The sequence below is a fragment of the Phoca vitulina genome, unplaced genomic scaffold (genome assembly GCF_004348235.1).
Source record: "Phoca vitulina isolate PV1807 unplaced genomic scaffold, GSC_HSeal_1.0 scaffold19, whole genome shotgun sequence".
In the NCBI taxonomy this organism is placed as follows: Eukaryota; Metazoa; Chordata; class Mammalia; order Carnivora; family Phocidae; genus Phoca; species Phoca vitulina.
In genome coordinates, this window is record NW_022589722.1 from 12561111 (window position 1) to 12580614 (window position 19504).

At 39.8% G+C, this 19504-nt stretch overlaps 1 protein-coding gene across 4 annotated transcripts in view; it reads left to right on the plus strand.

The window, feature by feature from the left end:
- The first annotated feature begins 6 nt into the window (after positions 1–6).
- APAF1 (apoptotic peptidase activating factor 1) overlaps positions 7–19504 on the plus strand; it is a 91821-nt gene continuing 72323 nt past the window's right edge. For 3 of the 4 annotated variants that reach the window (XM_032416326.1, XM_032416324.1, XM_032416327.1), the window contains exons 1-6: positions 7–199; positions 2761–2895; positions 3178–3356; positions 3551–3743; positions 4396–4593; positions 17709–17892. In XM_032416326.1, coding sequence (XP_032272217.1) covers positions 3219–3356; positions 3551–3743; positions 4396–4593; positions 17709–17892 — 713 coding nt within the window. In that variant the 5' untranslated portion in view covers positions 7–199; positions 2761–2895; positions 3178–3218. Of the gene's footprint in view, positions 200–2757; positions 2896–3177; positions 3357–3550; positions 3744–4395; positions 4594–17708; positions 17893–19504 lie in introns of all 4 variants that reach the window. The other variant, XM_032416325.1, reaches the window with a different exon arrangement.

Below are 19504 nucleotides of genomic sequence, written 5' to 3' on the forward strand. Positions count from 1 at the left end.
GCCGCTGCTGGGGCGCGCGGGGCAGCGGCCGCTGCTCGGGGGCTCCGGGTGTGTGTATTTGCGTGCGCGGGCGCGCGCTGTCCGGGCTGGGCGGGCCCAGCGGGTTTTGACTGCTTCGAGGTTCTGAGGCGGAAAGGAGGAGGTTTCAAGTGGACGCTGGTTCTTTTATTCCTGGGCTGAAGGGACGAGGGAGCCGAAGGTGAGGAGTCTGGGTCGTCAGCGACCCGCGAGGACTTGAAGTCGCGGCTGCATTCGGAGTGGTGTCGGACTCCGGCCGGGTGCAGCTGCTGCTGGAGAGAAAGAGCGACAGCTCGAGTGGGCCCTCCTCCCTTTGTGTCTGGGGTGGGGTACCCGAGAGGGCGGGCCTCAGACCCGGCCTCACCTCGGCGGTCCGGGACTGTGTGGTCTGCCTGCGGGGGTGACGTCTATCTCTCCGCGGGTCAGAGGTCTCCCGGGGTCCTGAGGCGCCCCGGACTGCGGAGGCTCTGGAGGTGCACCTGTGAGGCCCGGACTTGTCCTGGGGCCGCGCGCGGATCCCTACATTCCCTTTAGGAAGCCCCCATTGCTTACCTCCCCAGCTCCAGCCCCACCCCCACCCCCACCTGGACTTCCCAGTCTGTCCCTGCAGGGCTGCCTTTCCCAGTAAGACCTTTCGCACAGGTTTGGGTAAGTTTGCGCCCCGCTTTTCTGCCCGAGCTGGGTTCTCTGGAGGTTCAGTAGCCAATTTCAGGGACTCAGAATTCTGACACAAGGAATAATTGATAACCATCCTGCTCCTGTACCAGGAAGAGAAATTACCAAAGAGGAAGCAGCCAGCTATTACGGTTTTCCTGGATGAAATTGCTCTTTACTATTTCACATCTTTGAAGAGTTTGATTTTACATTTTGATGTGGTTACAGAAGGTGGGACGCTGAGAATTTGTTCATAATATTACGATTTGTGCAGAGTTTAAAAATGTATTTAAAATTTACGTATTTCGTTTTAATAGGGCCCGGGAAAGTTGGAAATTAGTTTCAGGTTGTCAGAGGTGTCTGTTTAGCAATTCGACATATCCTGAAAAATTAACTAAAAATTAAGGAATGTTTTGTTTCAATTGAGATCATAAAACGTTAGTAACGTTTAAAGGATACCATAGCCTTGATTCTGATCATAACTTTTTCTTTTATCCTTCAGTTTCATGCTAGTACTGGGCATTTGGTGAACCTTGACAAGTATAGGCAAGTGCTCTATTTCCCTATGTTTGCAAGTGCCACAAGTATGTAGTCATTGTTGAAAATGATTATCCGTCCTCTTTTGTGCACTCTATATTATTTGTGCTTATCTGTATTTTTGCACTTACGGCATCACATTCTAATTATCTCTTTAAAATTTTTCTCTCCCACTAGATTATGAATTCTTTCAGGGTTATGATTAATCTTTGTAGACTTCAGGGCCTGGCACATAGGAGGGGCTCAAATGTTTATTGAATGGATAAATTATTGAACACATTTAGATACTCACTGTACTACATTGGGTGGAGTTCTGTTAATGTTTTAAAAACATGCAAATATTCGGATCTGGGTTTTATACCCATGGAAAAATCTGCATTGTATTTGAAATAAAGCTGGTAGAAACTTAGAGTATTATGCTGTAAAGAATATTATTTTTATTTTTTTAATTTATTTTTTAGAGAGCGTCAGGGAGGTGGGAGGGAGGGGCAGAGGGAGAGGGAAAACTTTTTTAAGATTTATTTTTTTTTATTTGAGACAGAGAGAGAGAAAGAGAGATACCGTGTGGGGGGAGGAACAGAAGGAGAGAGAAACTTAAGCAAACTCCGCGAGTGTGGAGCCTGACCCGGGACTGGATCTCACAACCCTGCGATCAGGACCTGAGGCGGATGCTTAACCGACTGGGTCACCCAGGTGCCCCGAGGGGGAGAGAGAATCTTAAACAGGCTCCAGGCTCAGCACAGAGCCTGATGCAGGGCTCCATCCATCTAACAACCCTGAGATCATGACCTGAGCCAAAATCAAGAGTCAGATGCTCAACTGACTCAGTGCCCCCAGGCGTCCCTCTTTGTGTCCTCTTAATCTGAAGAATGACACCAGTGGGTATTTTCTGCTGCTTTGTCATACTTAGCAGCTCAGCCGGAACAGTGGGGTAAGCATGTGAGAAATGTGTTTACAGATGAAGACCTAGAGCTAACACCTTGAGTGAAAACAATGCTCTGTTTAATCTTATGTTGGATAAAAACAAGTTTCTAAACATTAGGATTTCAGTAAGATCGCTATTTATAAAAATCTTAAAGTTTTTTAAATTATAAAAATATGTATATTGAAAAAATTAAGACTATATAGAAAAGTACAAAAAAGAAAAGGGGGAACCCCCAAATCTTGCTACTTAGAAGTAACCCCAAGTATATTAGGTTGAATAGACTTCCTAACATCTCCCTATGTATTTATATGATACCAACACATATTTTGTGCTGTATATGGGATCATATTTCTAATTTTTTTAATTAGTGTGTAGTGAACATCTTTCCATGTCAGTACATGGAGAAGTGTCTTATTTTAAATGGCTGTATAATAATCTTATAATATAATATACATACTCTATACATCTTATAATTTTATATACATACTCTAATATTTTTAATCCATACTAAGAAAGGTGGGCATTTAGGTTGTTTTCATCTTTTTTTTTTTAATTTTTGTTTTCATCTTTTTTTTCCTCACCTAAACATTCTCTGTTAACTCTTTTTTTTGTTTTTGTTAAAGTAGGCTCCATGCCCAGTGTGGGGTTTGAACTCACGACCCTGAGATCAAGTCGCGTGCCCTACCGACTGAGCCGCCCAGGCACCCCTGTTAACTCTTTTTGTGGATATTTTTGCATACATAAGTGAATGTCTCCTTGAGGTAAATTTCTAGAAGTGGGATTTCTGGGTTGGAGAGAATACTCACTTTAAATGCTTTTATATCTTATCATATTGCCTTTCAGAAAAGTTGTAACCATTTTTGTAGTCTTCTCAAGTAGTGCATATGAATACTCATTTTCTCATACTTTTGAAAGCCTTCGGTTTTGTCTGTTTTTAAAAATCTTTGCAAAAAAATCTTACTTTATTTCTTGATTACCAGTGAGGTTACACATCTTTTTATATCTTTATTGCCCTGACAAATATTGTGATATTTTGCCCATAGCTCATGGTTGACAGCTCAGAGAACAAAAAATTTGAGGGAGAATGGACGCAAAAGCTCGAAACTGTTTGCTTCAACATAGAGAAGCCCTGGAAAAGGACATCAAAACGTCCTACATCATGGATCGTATGATTAATGATGGAGTTTTAACAGTACTGGAGGAGGAAAAAGTAAAAAATGAGGTAAAGCCCTCTGAGGAAGTCTGTGCTCTAAAATTTTTTTTCTTTCTAATTTTTATTTAAAAATGTTTGATATAATTATTTGAGTTTAAAAAATTTTCTTACATTTATTTCAGAACTTGCACTGGTCTCCACTAATTGATGTTGCAAACATATTCTTTGTAGTATACTAAACTACTTATTTATTTATTTTTTAGCCCACTCAACAGCAGCGAGCAGCTCTGTTAATTAAAATGATACTTAAAAAAGATAATTATTCCTACATATCATTCTACAATGCTTTAATACATGAAGGGTATAAAGATCTTGCTGCCCTTCTCCATAGTGGCATTCCTGTCATCTCTTCTTCCAATGGTGGCAAAGATTCAGTTGCTGGAATAACTTCATATGGTTTGTATCCGTGATATCTTCTATCACATTGCTATCACAATGGCTACATTGCTGCAGTTTTGTCTTATTGTAAATGGAGTCTGTTGAAGAGATTGATTATGATTAGTTCACTGAAAATGCAGTGAGAAAAATTATAGTTCTGTTTTCCAATTTAAGTTTTTATTTGCACCTATGTTAACTTGCACATTTTCTTCATGCCCAGTGAGCTGTCTACTGGGCATTTTTAGAGATTAAAAGACAGTGTTTAGGCCTTTAAGCTCTTCTCCAATTCTGTGTTTATTGAGTTCATGCATAGGAAAGAATAAGAGTCTTTAGAAATCTATATTCTTGAAAGGAATTCCATATTCTTTCCTTTACACCCTCCTTTCTAGTCTTCAATATGAGAAAAAGAGATTGGAGAGTCAGGGAGGAATAGGGTGTATAAGGGCAGATATAGATGGAGCTTTGCATTGTCAGTAGTTTATGAAAAGTATATGTTTTTGTTATGTTCTGAGAAATAAGAATGTTGAGGTTAGTATGCCAGCCACATTTTCTTCCTTTGGAAGTTCTGAGGGTAAAGCCTCAGCCTTGCTTACTTTTGGTTTTTATGGTATGACTTGAGTAACCATTTCAAAGTTCAATTCGTTCATGCTTGTTTTGTTTTGGATTTCAGTAAAGACAGTCCTTTGTGAAGGTGGAGTGCCACAGAGGCCAGTTGTTTTTGTTACCAGGAAGAAGCTGGTGAATGCAATTCGGCAGAACCTATTCACACTAAATGGTGAACCAGGATGGGTCGTCATATATGGAATGGCAGGTTGTGGGAAGTCTGTGTTAGCTGCAGAAGCTGTTCGAGATCATTTTTTCTTAGATGGTAAGTTTGATTACCATGTGTTGCTGCCTAAAGAGATATTCTTTAGGCATAATATTAGTTTCCTATTGCTGCTGTAGCAAATTACCAGAAATTTGGTGGCATAACAACACAAATTTATCATTGGACAATTCTGGAAGTCAGAAGTCCAAAGTAGTTCTTACTGTGCTAAAGTCGAGGTGTCAGCAGGACTGAGTTCTTTTGGAGGCTCTAGGGAAAATCCTTTTTCTTGCATTCTCCAGCTTCTAGAGGTGGCCTGCATTCCTGGACTCATGGTTCCTTCCATTTTCAAGCTGGCGGTGCATAATAGCATCTTCAGATCTTTTTCGCTCTTTCTGATCTATGCTTCTGTCATCACATCTCTTTCTCTGACTCTCACCTTTTTGCCTCTCTCTTCTAGGGGCCCTTGGATGATCCAGGATAATCTCATCCCCAAATCCTTTATTTAATTGTATCTGCAAAGTCTTTTTTGCTATGTAAGGTAACATAATTACAAGTTCTGTGGATTAGGATGTGAACATCTTCCAGGGGCTGTTATTCTCATTCTACCTACCACAGGCATGATTAAATTTGGAATTTATTTTGTACCTAGCTTGTCACAAGGAGGCTTGGCTATAACCAGGCTAATAAATTCATATATTATCAGATGGTACTTATTATCACTGGATTGAAGCTAGTCCCTTGTGTCTTAATAATTGGAGGGGATTGTAGAGTTGAAAAAGGATCTTCAAAGGTTGTCTAGCTTATATCCCTTCCTTTTAGGAAGTACTAGACTTAACACCCTCCTGTTAGGTGAGTGCTGTAGAGAAGGAGATTTTTGGAAACTCAGTTCCATTTTTCTTTTTTTTTTTTTTTTTTTAAGATTTTATTTATTTGACAGAGAGCCAGAGAGGGAACATAAAGCAGGGGGGTGGGAAAGGGAGAAGCAGGCCCCCTGCAGACCCTGGGATCATGACCTGAGCTGAAGGCAGACACTTAAGGACTGAGCCACCCAGGTGCCCCGGAAACTCAGTTCCATTAATGATTCTCCTAGTGAGTGATTCTCCCATGTATTTGGCATCTTGTATTAAACTATTAATTCCATTTCTGTAATTAGTTCTATCAGGTGCTTACCTTTAAAAATAAAAATCTTTAGTAACTTGTCTATCTTATGTGTAATCCCCAAGAAAAAGAAAAAAAAGTGGGAGGTGACTATAGCAACCAGTGGGTTTTTGAGGATAGGCATTTATTTAGTAATCTCTACGCTCAGTATGGGGCTCAAACTGACAACCCCGAGATCAAGAGTCCCATGCTCTACAGATTGAGCCAGCCAGGCACTCCTGCCGATAGGCTTTATAGATTCATTCGACATCTAATGACTATCTTTTCTTGCTTCAGGTATGCATGTATTCAGTAAATATTTGAGAGCCTACTATGGAGCTTGGCAAAAAAAGAAGGCCCGGTCTGTGCATCTAAGAAATTTGTTCACGGTCAAGTAGGGGAGACGGGACAGCTGGGTGGCTCAGTCGGTTAGGAATCTGCCTTCAGCTCAGGTCATAATCCTAGGGTCCCGGGATCGAGTCTCACAGTGGGCTCCTTGCTCAGCACAGAGCCTGCTTCTCCCTCTGCCCCTTTCCCCGCTCATGCTCGCTCGCTCCCTCTCTGACAAATAAATAAATAAAATTAAAAAAAAGAAGAAGAAATTCTCCCTGGAAAGGGCATGCTTCATTTAAAAAAAAAGAGGAGGGGAGACAGACATGTAAACAAGTTATATGTGATAAATTGAGCAGTAGAAACAAGTATGTGGTACAGTTACAGCAAAGGAAGGAAGTGTTATCTCTCTGGGGGAAGAAGATGGACAGGACAGGCTTCCTGAATGACGTGACATTTTAACTGGAGTTTGGAGGAATAATAGAAGTTTGCCAGGTGCACTAGGTAGGGATGGGAGAGTAGGGAAGGTGGGAAGGTATTGGATAGTTACTGCAATGGGGAAGGGCATACTGTGCAGAAGAGGATTTAGGACATCTGGCAGGTGTACTGCTGACCTTAGTGAATCTGGTGGGTTCCCAGGGTATTCACTGGGAATAGTTACACAATTCCAGCAGTCTTTGGTTGCCTCCATTCATTAGTGACTTGAAGGGGAATTAAAAATTGTTCCTGACTTCGAGTTGTTAATAACTTTTTTGTCATAATAGGCAGTTAAGAGAGTTTGTGATGAGATGACAAAATGTTGGAATAAGTCAGAAGTCTCTAAGAGGTTTAGAAAGATGGTGGTTAGGGCACATCTGTTGTACTCACCTCGGCTTTTTTTTTTTTTTAAAGATTTTTTTTTTTTTTTTTGAGAGAGAGAGAATGAGAGAGAGCACATGAGAGGGGGGAGGGTCAGAGGGAGAAGCAGACCCCCTGCCGAGCAGGGAGCCCGATGCGGGACTCGATCCAGGGACTCCAGGATCATGACCTGAGCCGAAGGCAGTCGCTTAACCAACTGAGCCACCCAGGCGCCCATCACCTCGGCTTTAGTTTGTACTTCACAGCCCTTATCAGCAGTGTTGATCCTACTTTTGTCAGAAATATGCCCAATTCCTTGTTTTTTCCCTTTTGTCATTAGGTTTTGTGGGATTCAGTTCCATGCAAGTCTTAGGGCTAAGGATTCATTTGAATGCTTATTTGTTCACTCACTCAGTTATTCTGCAAAGTTGATCACCAGGGGTGTTTCAGGATAAAAACTGGTTTAAGTTCTTTTAGTGTGAAGAAATGGATTTTCCTTTTTATATTATGATGAATTTCCTCTAAAAAATATACTTATAACATACTAATTTAAAGATTAAAAGTGTGCTCCTCAACTCAGTTTAAATCACTCTAGATTATTGGGGTGAGTTTTCAATTTTAGGGGTTAAAATGACCAACAACTTATGGAATAATTACCCAGGGATCATATTGTATAAATTGTGGTCTCAGAATAGACTTTTAACCACTTTGTTTTGAGAAGATATCAGAGATACTAGCAACTGTCCAGTACATAGTGAGCTTAATATCTCTCATATACTTCTGTGAGATCTCATGTATAGAGGACTGAGTTAATCATTCCTTAGTTCACACCCACTATCGTATTGGGTCTGTATAAGCTTTAGCTTCTTCCTGTGTTTGTTTCCTTTTAAAAATTTCCCATCCTCATTTTCCTTTCCTTCCTCTAAGGAAAAACACACTTTTCCATTGTGTCTCCTCTGCACAACTACAGCACTGCTTCATTTCTGACAGTAGATGTGTGCATTTTCCATACATCCAGTAATTCTTCAAGACCAGCTGGGTGTCCTACAATTTAATTCAATTCTGACACTATGTACATGGAGCTAGTGACAGAGCCCACAGGTTAAGGGTTCAGTCTTGCAAGACTACCCTTCTGCCCCGCTTTCCACCTTTCAGATAACCAATCACAAGTCCAGGTTACCTGTGCATCTGACCAAATGGCTATAGATTGGAGGTTCCGTGTTCTTGGATTTGATTAATTTGCTAGAGCAGCTTTCTCAGGAAAACATTATGACATTACTGGTTTATTATAAAAGGATATAACTCAGGAACAGCCAGATGGAAGAGATGCATAAAACAAAGTAAATGGGGCGCCTGGGTGGCTCAGTTGTTTAGCGTCTGCCTTTGGCTCAGGTCATGGTCCCAGGGTCCTGGGATCGAGCCCCGCATCGGGCTCCCTGCTCAGCGGGAAGCCTGCTTCTCCCTCTCCCACTCACCCTGCTTGTGTTCCCTCTCTAGCTATGTCTCTATCTGTCAAATAAATAAATAAAATCTTAAAAGAAAAAAAAAAAGCAAAGTAAATGGGAAGGGGTGCAGAGCTTCCATGCCCTCTCTGGTATACCATTCTCTCCACACCTTCAACCCAGAAGCTCTCTGTACCCCGGTTTTGGGAGGCTTCATTACAGAGACACAGTTGATCATTGGCCATTGGTGATTGAGTTCAATCTCTAGCTTCTCTTCCCGCCCCAGAGGTCTGAGAGATCTGGGGTGTGGGGCTGAAAGTTCCAACCATTTATATGGTTGGTTCCTCGGGCAACAGTCCCCATCCTTAGCTTATATGGAGGCTTTCCAAAAATAACTTCATTAACAAGCTCAGGTGTGGTTAAAAGGGGCTTGTTACATGAATAATTTCACTTTTATAGCTCCGGAACTATTTCAGGAACTAGGTACAAAACTAAATATTATAAAAGGTACCCCTATGGCTCTTATTTAAGAAATTACAAAGGGTTTATAGCTGTGTGCCAGAAACAGGGATGAAGACCAAATATATTGATCACAATATTACACCTCCCCATAGGTGATCCTTCCAAGTTATTTATTTATTTATAAAGATTTTATTTGAGAGAGAGAGAGCACAAATAGGGGGAGTAACAGAGGGAGAGGGAGAAGCACGCTCTCAGCTGAGCAGGGAGCCCCGTGCGGGACTCGATCCCAGGACCCTGGGATCATGACCCAAGCTGAAGGCAGGCGCTTAACCAGCTGAGCCACCCAGGCACCCCCTTTCAATATGTTTAATGTGTGTTCTTTGTAAGTGTATGTGTAATGTATGTTTTCTTGTAAAACGTTTGTTGTTTGTAGGCAGATATTGTAAATTTGCATGAATGTTATAGTGTTAATTATTTTATTCTATTTCCTATCTCTCTTGACTTTTTTTTTTTTTGTAGTTTTTGATGTAGTGTTCCATGATTCATTGTTTGCGTATAACACCCAGTGCTCCATTCAATACGTGCCCTCCTTAATACCCATCCCCCCATCACCGGGCTAACCCATCCCCCCACTCCCCTCCCCTCTAAAACCCTCAGTTTGTTTCTCAGAGTCCATATCTTGATGTTATTTTTAAGATTTATCCTTGCTGGCTGTATATCTTATTTGTGATACCTGATTGCTGCCCTACATGGGGTGCATCCAGCACATTTTATTGTTCATTCCCCTAGCTAATAGATCTACAGATTGTCTCCAGCTCTTTGCTGCCCCAGCAAAGCTGGTTTGAACTTTTACAGAAGTGAGAATTTTTTGAGTTTATGTATCTAGGAGCAGAATCACTAAATTATAGGAAATGCTAATATCAAATTTGCTCTCCAGTCTGTATATTTCCACCAGTAGTGTATGAGGGCTCCTATGTCCTCACTTCCTTATTGACACCAGGTATCATCTAGCTTTATAATTTTTGCCAGGCCAGCAAGTGTAAAGTGGTATCTTTTAATTTGCATTTCTCTGATAACTTGAGTTTGACTATTCATAAGCTTTTTAGCTTTTTGGGTTTCCTTTTTTAATAAAATTTGTTTGTATCATTTGTCTGTTTTTCCATTGAGATTTCCATTGTTTTCTCATTGCTTTTTAGGAGTTTCTTTTATATTCTAGATACTAGGTCTTGTTGGTTTTAGTCTATATAAATATCTTCTTTTTATTTATCTGTATTAACTTTATGCTGGATGTCTTTAATAAATCTTTAATTCCAATATAGTTAAATTAACACAGTTTTGTATCTTCTGATTTGTGCTTCTTGAATTTTGCTTAAGTAGCCCTATTATAGTCTTACCATTCATATTCATTAATGTTTTTGGAGTCTGCTTTAATATATCTACTAGTTCAAGAGTAGATACTTTTTTTTCTAAAGATTGATTTTATTTATTTGTCAGAGCACATAAGCAGGGGGGGCTGCAGGCAGAGGGGGAGGGAGAAGTAGCCTCCCCGCTGAGCAGAGAGCCCTATGTGGGGCCCGATTCCAGAACCCTGGGATCATGACCTGAGCTGAAGGTAGACGCTTAACTGACTAAGCCACCCAGGTGCTCCAAGTAGATACTTTATTCTAAAGATAAATTTTAACCTCTGGAGTTTACTTCCATTTTAAAATATAGGATTTTTGCAATTTAATTTTAGTATAAAACCTTTTTCTTTTGAAAGTGTAGATAACTATAAAGTTTACAAACTTCATTAAAACTGTAGTTCCTATAGAATTTTTGTTATCTTGGGGTGGTGTTTGGTAAAAATTAACGAATATTAAGTTCTTAATTATTTATGCCTATACATTTTTAAGTTAGCCAATTTCCTTTTGAATGTTCAAACCTTTATTTATTTTTTGGGGGGTAGGGAAATTGTGAAGAGTTCACATATTTTAAACCATTGACACTGTTGTCTTTATATGCTGTTTTTAAAGCTTGGAAGCTTTCTTCAGAGGCTGTCTACCTGTTCTGTCCTTCCCAAGGTTTCTTTTTCTTTCTTTTCTTTTCTTTTTTTTTTAATATTTATTTGAGAAAGAGAGAGAAAGAAAGAGCATAAGCACAAGCTGGGGGAGGCAGAGGGAGAAGCAGACTCCACACTGAGCAGGGAGGCTGATGTGGGACTTGATCCTAGGACTCTGGGATCATGACCTGAGCCAGTCCCAGGACCCTGGGATCATGACCTGAGCTGAAGTCAGACGGTTAACCAACTAAGCCACCCAGCTGCCCCAGATTCTATTAGATTTTTAATTGCTACCAGGATAAGTCACATGTGAAAGTAGAATGGGGTTAATTTTCTTTTGATTAAAGGTAGTTTTTCTGTGAATAAGTTTCTCTGAATGAATTACAGATATAAGCCTCATTCAAGGCTAACTTGCTCCCTCTTGTGCCCATAGTCAAGATGTTTACATTCTTTCTGAAATGTGGAATTAATACTTCAGTATTTAACTATCATACTTGACAGTAGGAGATTTGCAGATCAGTTGGTCATTTGGTCTCTATCTTTCATGGTAAAGCTAGCAGTGTTTTATTTTTTCTTGCATAGGTTTTTTTTTTTTTCCTTAAAGTAAACTCTACACCCAGTGTGGGGCTTGAACTCATGACCCTGAGATCAAGAGTTGCATGCTCTAATGACTGAGCAAGCCAGGTGCCCCTTGCATGTTTCTAATGCCCTAATTTTTTAGTTTTAAATTTAGGAGAGACTTTTTTTTTTTTTGCTTTTGAACATATTATTGTGCTTTTATTTTTTTTTAATTTTGTTTTTAATTTAAGTATAGTTGGCACACAATGTTACATTAGTTTCAGGTATACAACATAGTGATTTGAGAACTCTACATGTTATGCAGTGCTCACCACAAGTATAGCTATCATCTGTTACCATACAGTACCATTATAATACCATTTGATATATTCCCTATGCTGTACCTTTCATCCCCTTGACTTATTCATTCCATAACTGGAAGTCTGTACCTCCCACTCCCCTTCACCCATTATGCCCATTCCCCCTCATTCCCCCCATTCTAGCAACCATCAGTTTGTTCTTCGTATTTATGGGTTTGTTTCTCCCTTTCTTTTTTTTTTTTTTGCCTATTTGTGTTTTAGATTCTACATTTAAGTGAAATCATATGGTATTTGTTTTTAGGAGAGAGAGACCTTTGGTCTAGGTAATAGGTACATAAATTTAAATCTGAAGAATTCACTAGCTTGGTACATCAGGTACTTTCTTTCCCTTGTCTTTAACTCTGGGATGATTTGCAAGATAGATTTTTTTTAAGTAGGCTCCATGCCTAGCATGGAGCCCGACGTGGGGCTTGAACTCATGACTCTGAGATCAAGACCTGAGCTGAGGTCAAGATTCGGACACTTAACTGACTGAGCCACCCATGTGCCCTGATTTTTAAGAAATTTTATTTTATTTTATTTTTTTAAAGATTTTATTTATTTATTTGACAGAGAGACAGCAAGAGCAGGAACAACAAGCAGGGGGAGTGGGAGAGGAAGGAGCAGGCTTCCCGCCGAGCAGGGAGCCCGATGCGGGGCTCAATCCCAGGACCCTGGGATCATGACCTGAGCTGAAGGCAGACACTTAATGACTGAGCCACCCAGGCGCCCCAGATTTTTTAAGAAATTTTAAATAGAATGGACATACTAAAAAAACCCCCATAAAACCTTAGGAGCAACAGGAAGTTTAAAATTTGTTTTAAATATCACAAAAGTAGGGGTGCCTTGCCTGCTCAGTCTGTAGAGCATGCAGCTCTTGAACTTGGGGTTGTAAATTCGAGCCCCATATTGGGTGTAGAGATTACTTAAAAATAAAATCTTAAAAAAAATTACAAATGTAGTATTTTCATTTAGAAAGAAGTAAAAATTCTTTTCACCTGCCTTTCTTCCTTTTCTCCTAAATTCTAAATCCAAGTAATCATGGTTAACAGTTTAGAGTGAATTTTTCCAAGCTTTTTTCCTTTGCATTTACAAACCTGTGCACACAAAGAACACAGGTATAACACTAAGGGAAACCTAAGGGATTTACTGTTTCATAAATGTTGACTTACACTGAAGGAAGTCTGAGGGAACTTCCAGAAGCTTTCAGTGATAATCAAACCGTGCTTCACAGCACTATCTTTACCTTAGTTCCTGCAGAGTTCTTTGTTTGCTGGTCATTTGTTATTTTTTAGATTGTTATGCAGTTAGTACTTAGTACATTGTCAGTTCTGATCTAGGTTTCCTCCTCTCATTCCCAAGCTTTTCTGTCTTACCCTCTAGATTTCCTTCTCTGTGATCAAGGTACTCCTCTATCTTATCAACCTGTTCTTGGAATGTTTATCTCCTTCCTTATCTGAAATTGGACAATTCTCAGAGGATACCACATTATCCGTAGCTGTCCTCCGTGGTATGGCAACTTTTTTTCCTTTACATCCCACATATTTCAGCTCAAGGAAATGGGTGGATGTTGTCCATGCTTTTCTGTTGCCTCATCCAGACCATTAATACTCCCTTCTCCAGCTAAAGTCTGTCCTTTGAGGTTTGAGTTCTCTGATCTTTCCCAGTTATGGTATTGCTCTCATTCATTGTTGATTGAAGTTCTTAGTTATAAATTTAAGTTCTTCTGTTGACACTCTTAGTAAGATATCCATATTTCTGTGGATGAGTCATCCAAAACCTTGGCCTCTCAGTTTCTTGATGTCTTTATCTGCAGTAACCATTTTCTTTACTTCCCTTTATCCATATACTTCCTGATCACAGACTGGACCCTTGTCCTTCTCAATACCAGAAATGATACCACTTTTGAAATCTCAATGTTAAACGGACTGTTCTACTCTTTGCCCATCTCCACCTATTCTATTCAAGTTCACTACTACAGTTTTCTCACCTATCAAGACTTACCCGTTGATTCCATAATATCCTCACTGTTTTTCTCATCAGCCTCCTCTTAGGCTCAGGCCTAGGTTTTTATCACCCATTGTTTGGTTGCTTCTTTGCACATGCTCTTGGTTCTTCAGTTTCTCCTTACTTGGGTGAATACTGCTTCCTTCTCTATGCTAGGAGATGGAATCTAATTGCTTACTCCCCATTGCTTTATCCAGACAGTTACTCACTTACTCCCCATTGCTTTATCCAGACAGTTACTCACTTACTCCCCATTGCTTTATCCAGACAGTTACTCACTTACTCCCCATTGCTTCATCTGGACAGTTACTTGCTTCCTCTTTGCTGGAGAAAATCACCCAGCTGAATTCCAATTTAAATTCATAATCATAAACCTTGACAATTTTACTAGGTTTAGTTACTGGATGTATAACCATTGCATTGAGGTTTGTAGGGTGTAATCGGAAAAAACTTTTTTCCCTTGTTGCCTGTTTAAAACTTCCCTGGCACTGATTCTTTTCCCGGCCTTGTACAGGTTCAGAGTCCCCAGGTCATTTCAAGTTTTAAAAACAATCTAATTTTTGGGGGGGAAAGATTTATTTATTTCAGAGAGAGAGAGAGCGTGCGCATATGTGCGAGTGGAGGAAGGGGCAGGGAGAGAATCTCAGGCAGACTCTGCACTGAGTGCAGAACCTGACGTGGGGGCTTGATCCCGGGACCCTGAGATCATGACCTGAGCCTAAATCAAGAGTCGGACACTAAATTGCCTGAGCCACCCAGGCGCCCCTAATTTCTTTTTTTCCCCTAAGGTTTTCATTTTAATTCGAGTTAGGTAACGTACAATGTTATATTAGTTTCATATGTATGATACAGTTATTCAACAATTCTGTACATCACCTGGTACTCATTACAAGTGCACTTAACTTTTTTTAAGACTTTATTTATTTATTCCCCTTTTCTTTTTAAAGATTTTATTTATTTATTTGATGGAGAGAGAGACAGTGAGAGAGGGAACACAAACGGGGGAGTGGGAGAGGGAAAAGTAGGCTTCCTGCTGAGCAGGGAGCCCGATGTGGGGCTCAATCCCAGGACCCTGGTATCATGACCTGAGCCGAAAGCAGATGCTTAGCTTACTGAGCCACCCAGGCACCCCCACACTTATCTTTTTATTTACTTTTTTTTGTTGTGTGACTTTATTTTTTACAGGGTTATGTTAGTTTCAGGTGTACAATAGAGTGATTCAATAAGTCCATACATCGTCCAGGACAAGTGCACTCCTTAATCCCCATTACCTATTTAACTCATCCCCCTCTCCTCCTCCCCTCTGGTAATCATCAGTTTGTTTTCTGTAGTTAAGAGTCAGTTTCTTTGTTTGTCTTGCTCTTTTTTTTTCCCTTTGCTTATTTGTTTTGTTTCTTAAATTCCACATATGAATGAAATCCTATGGTATTTTTCTTTCTCAGATTTATTTTGCTTAGTGTTATATTCTCTAGCTCCATCTATGTCATTGCAAATGATAACATTTCTTTTTGATGGCTGAATAATATTCCATTGTGTATATATACCACATCTTTATCCATTCGTTAATCAGTAGACACTTGGGCTGCTTCCATATCTTGGCTATTGTAAATAATGCTGCTATAAACATAGGTGTGCATGTATCCCTTTGAATTACTGTTTTTGTATTCTTTGGGTTAATACCCAGTAGTGCCATGCTGGATCATAGGGTCGTTCTATTTCTTTTCTTTTTTTTTTTTTTTAAATATTTTATTTATTTATTCATTTGACAGAGAGAGACACAGTGAGAGAGGGAATGCAAGCAGGGTGAGTGGGAGAGGGAGAAGCAGGCCTCCCGCGGAGCAGGAAGCCCAATGCAGGGCCCGATCCCAGGACCCCGGGACCATGACCTGAGCCGAAGGCAGATGCTCAACGACTGAGTCACCCAGGCGCCCCTCGTTCTATGTCTTTTTTTAAAGATTTTATTTATTTATTTGAGAGAGAGGGAGGGAGAGAGCGAGCATGGGGCGGGCAAAGGGAGAGGGAGAAGCAGACTCCCCACTGAGCAGGGAGCCCGATGTGGGGCTCAATCCCAGGACCCCAGGATCATGACCCAAGCTGAAGGCAGACGATTAACCTACTGACCCACCCAGGCGCCACAGGGTAGTTCTATTTTTAACTTTTTGAGGAATCTCCATACTGTATTCCACAGTGACTGTACCAGTTTGCATTCCAACAATCTTAATTTCAGTAATTAAAATGTCAAGTCCTATTTAATACTCCAAACCTCATTTATGTATAAGGTTTTCTCCTTCCTCAGTTGGGCCTGCCTCAGGCTTGGGAAGAAGTGGTTAAGATGGACATTATAGGTTGTTCCCAGCTTTTTCCTGTTGCAAACAATGCTGCAGTGAATATCCTTGAGGAGGCAGAATAGTTTAGAAGTTGAGCATTGGTGCTGGAGTTTGAATCCCAGCTCTGCTTTATTATCTTTGTAACTTTGGACAAATTACTCAACCTTCCTATACCTCAGTTTCCTCTGTAGAATGGGGATAATAATAGTGTCTGCTTGTGGGGCACTTCAGTGGCTCAGTCGGTTAAGTGTCTGTCTCTTGATCTCGGCTCAGGTCTTGATCTCAGGGTTGTGAGTTTGAGCCCCGCATTGGGCTCCCTGCTGGGCGTGGAGCCTACTTAAAAAAAAATAATAGTGTCTGCTTGATAGTTTAATATGTGGATTAAATAAAGATTAATATGTAGAACTCTTAGAATAGTGCTCAATAAATATGTCATAAGTCTTTGCATATACACAAATCTTTCTTTTGGATGATTAAACTTTTAAAATAGTGATTTTTGTAGTTAATTATTTGTGAATACCAGTAAATAAATTGCCCTTTGGTATATTATAACTCATTTATCTTTTATTTAGTTTTTGCTTTTTCTTATACTATTTACAATCACATGATATAAATCTTTATGGTTAATGACACTGGTATGTTCTAATAATGCTACTGCTCACTGAATTTTACACGTAGGGACCCCTCTAGCATTTTTTTGTATTTACGTGGGGAACTGATGAAGTAGTTTTTGAAGGCCTAAGATTTTTGGCTTTTGATACCTATGTAAGTAAAAATATGTATTTTACAATATACTATGGCTTAATTAACAATGATAATGATGATAACAGTTGATAGTAATAATGTCCATCCTTATATGGTGCCTACTCATTCAGAGCTTAATATTTGCAAGGTGCTGTCAGATCCATATCACTAATAATCCTGTCTATTATAAACCCTTACAGTTGACGTAGCAAATTCACGTGTGTTGTATCATTAATTTCTCACAGTAACTCTGAAATAGGTAAGGTAAACAATCGTATTCTGGTATAATAAGGGTAAGTGAGGGTAAGTGATTTGCTAAAGATTGCATAGCTAGTAAGCAGTAGAGCCAGACTTGAACCCAACTTCTTACTTTAAGTTTCTGTATGAGAACCATAATGAATGAGTTATGTGTTCCTGGATATCAGTGGTTCTCAGTCAGGAGTGATTTTGCCCCAAAAGGGACATTTTGACAATGTTTGGAGATATCTTTGGTTGTCATAACCAGGGTGGGGGAGTGCTACTAGCATCTGGTGGGTAGAAGCCAGGGAGACTACTGTTAAACATCCTGCGGTGCATAGGGAAGTTCCTTACCACAAAGAATTATCTGGCCCAAAATGTCAAGAGTACTAAGGCTGAGAAACTATGTTGTACAGTGATCATTGTTGGCATAGGACTAAGACTAAATTTTTGTTTGGTAAGATTTTACTGATAAATAGCAGATTTATTTCATACTTCAGTTTCTTCACATCTTCAGCTTTTCTTAGATTCAGGTTATAAAGTTCAACAATACTCCGTAAGCAAAATGTATACCCTGAATCAAGAGAAATTGAAGATAAGATTGAAAATTGAAACAAATCTGCTACTTATCACTAAAATCTTTCAAAGGAGGACTCTTGTTCAAAGGCCTTAAGTTTATTATTATTTTCTTCACTAGGTTGTTTCCCAGGGGGTGTGCACTGGGTTTCAGTTGGGAAACAAGACAAATCTGGACTTCTGATGAAATTGCAGAATCTTTGCACACGGTTGGATCAAGATGAGAGTTTCTCTCAGAGGCTTCCACTCAATATTGAAGAGGCTAAAGACCGTCTTCGCATTCTGATGCTGCGCAAACACCCAAGGTACAGATAATCAAATTTAGTTGGTGCATGAAGTCCCAATGAGATTTAACTACTGACATTTAAAGAACATCGTATCTTTTCTTGCTCTTCAGTAGAGATCTAGGAGTGAAGCATTGCTTTTCTGCTCTTCTTTGTCTTATATTAAAAAATGGCTGCCACTGGCCTGAAATTGCTCCTTTTCTTTGCACCTACCATGTTGTCTCTTATATACCACTGAAGTGCTCAAGAAGTATTTCTTAAGTAGGTGAGTTTGTGAGGGGTCTTTGCTAGAAAATGCAGGCTTCTTACCTTGAATCTGTTATTTCTAATGGATAACATTGAACAAGAGACAGAATAAATGTAGGCACCTGGTAAAAGGATTATTTATTTAATGGAACCGTTCTGTTGTGTTGTCTTAGTTTTGGGGGGTGTGTGTGTGAGTGTGTGTGTGAGTGTGTGTGTGTATATATATATGTATATGTATATAAAAAACTCTTCTGTGAACTTCAAGAGTTTTTTTTGTTTATTTTAATTCATTCAATAAATATTATAATTATGTGCCAGGCACTGTTATCAACTGTTTCACAGTTTTCATTAGCCAGAAGGGAGACCGTAGATTAGTTGCTGCTTCTGTTAACAGTGTAACCATCAGTAGTTAATCACCTGGGATTCAATCAACATTTTGATCTCCCTGATCTAACAGCCCTTCTTTCATTGGTTCATTTAACCAACATTGAGTGTTGTGCCCGGTTCTGGGTCAAGTGCTGCAAGTACAAAGATGAATAAAGCCTTCCTTGGGAGTTCAACAGTAAATTGGGTAAGAATTAGGCAATGGCTCTAAATGTTTTTTTTAATTCCTTGGTGCAGCTGATAATGCACTACACTTTCATATGTAGCAGTGGTTGAGTGATTCTTAAATTGGTAAGGGGATTAATACCAGAATATTCGGTGAGAGTAGTAATTTGGGAAAAGCCTCTTAGGTGATTCTACAGAGGACAAGCTCTTTTCTCTCTGGCTTCTTTCTCTTCCAAATCCTTCTGTTATTGCTCCCTCCCCTTGGTAGGCACTGGTACTGATTTTCCTGGAGGAAATGGGATTTAGACCACTATGTTTTGTTTTGTTTTGCTTTGTTAGATAGGGCTGGGGAAGGAGCAGAGGGAGAGAGAAAGAGAGAAAGAAAGCATCTCAAGCAGGCTCCACACCCAGCATGGAGCCTGACTCGGTGCTCGATCTCACGACCCTGAGATCATGACCTGAGCTGAAATCAAGAGTCAGGCGCTTAACTGACTGAACCCCCCAGGGGCCTCAAGACCACTAAAGATTACCTCTTTTCTAGTGCAGTAACTTTTCCCTAGTCCTGCTTCCCTTCTCTACGAAAATAAAAGTGATTACTATTTAGGAAAATATTGTAAATGCTATCAGATGTATCAGACCATGGCTAATGAAGTCATCCTTTTTGTTTCTCTCACAGCAGCATTTTGGTTTATACTTTTGCAATTTTCCAGTCTGTATGTGTACCCAGAATCTTTTTTTTTATAGTGCACAGAAGTAGTGTGCCACTAGGATAAAAATGCTAGTGTATAATTATGCTATTAGCTTTTAGTTGTATTTTTTCTCCATCTGTTCTGCTGAG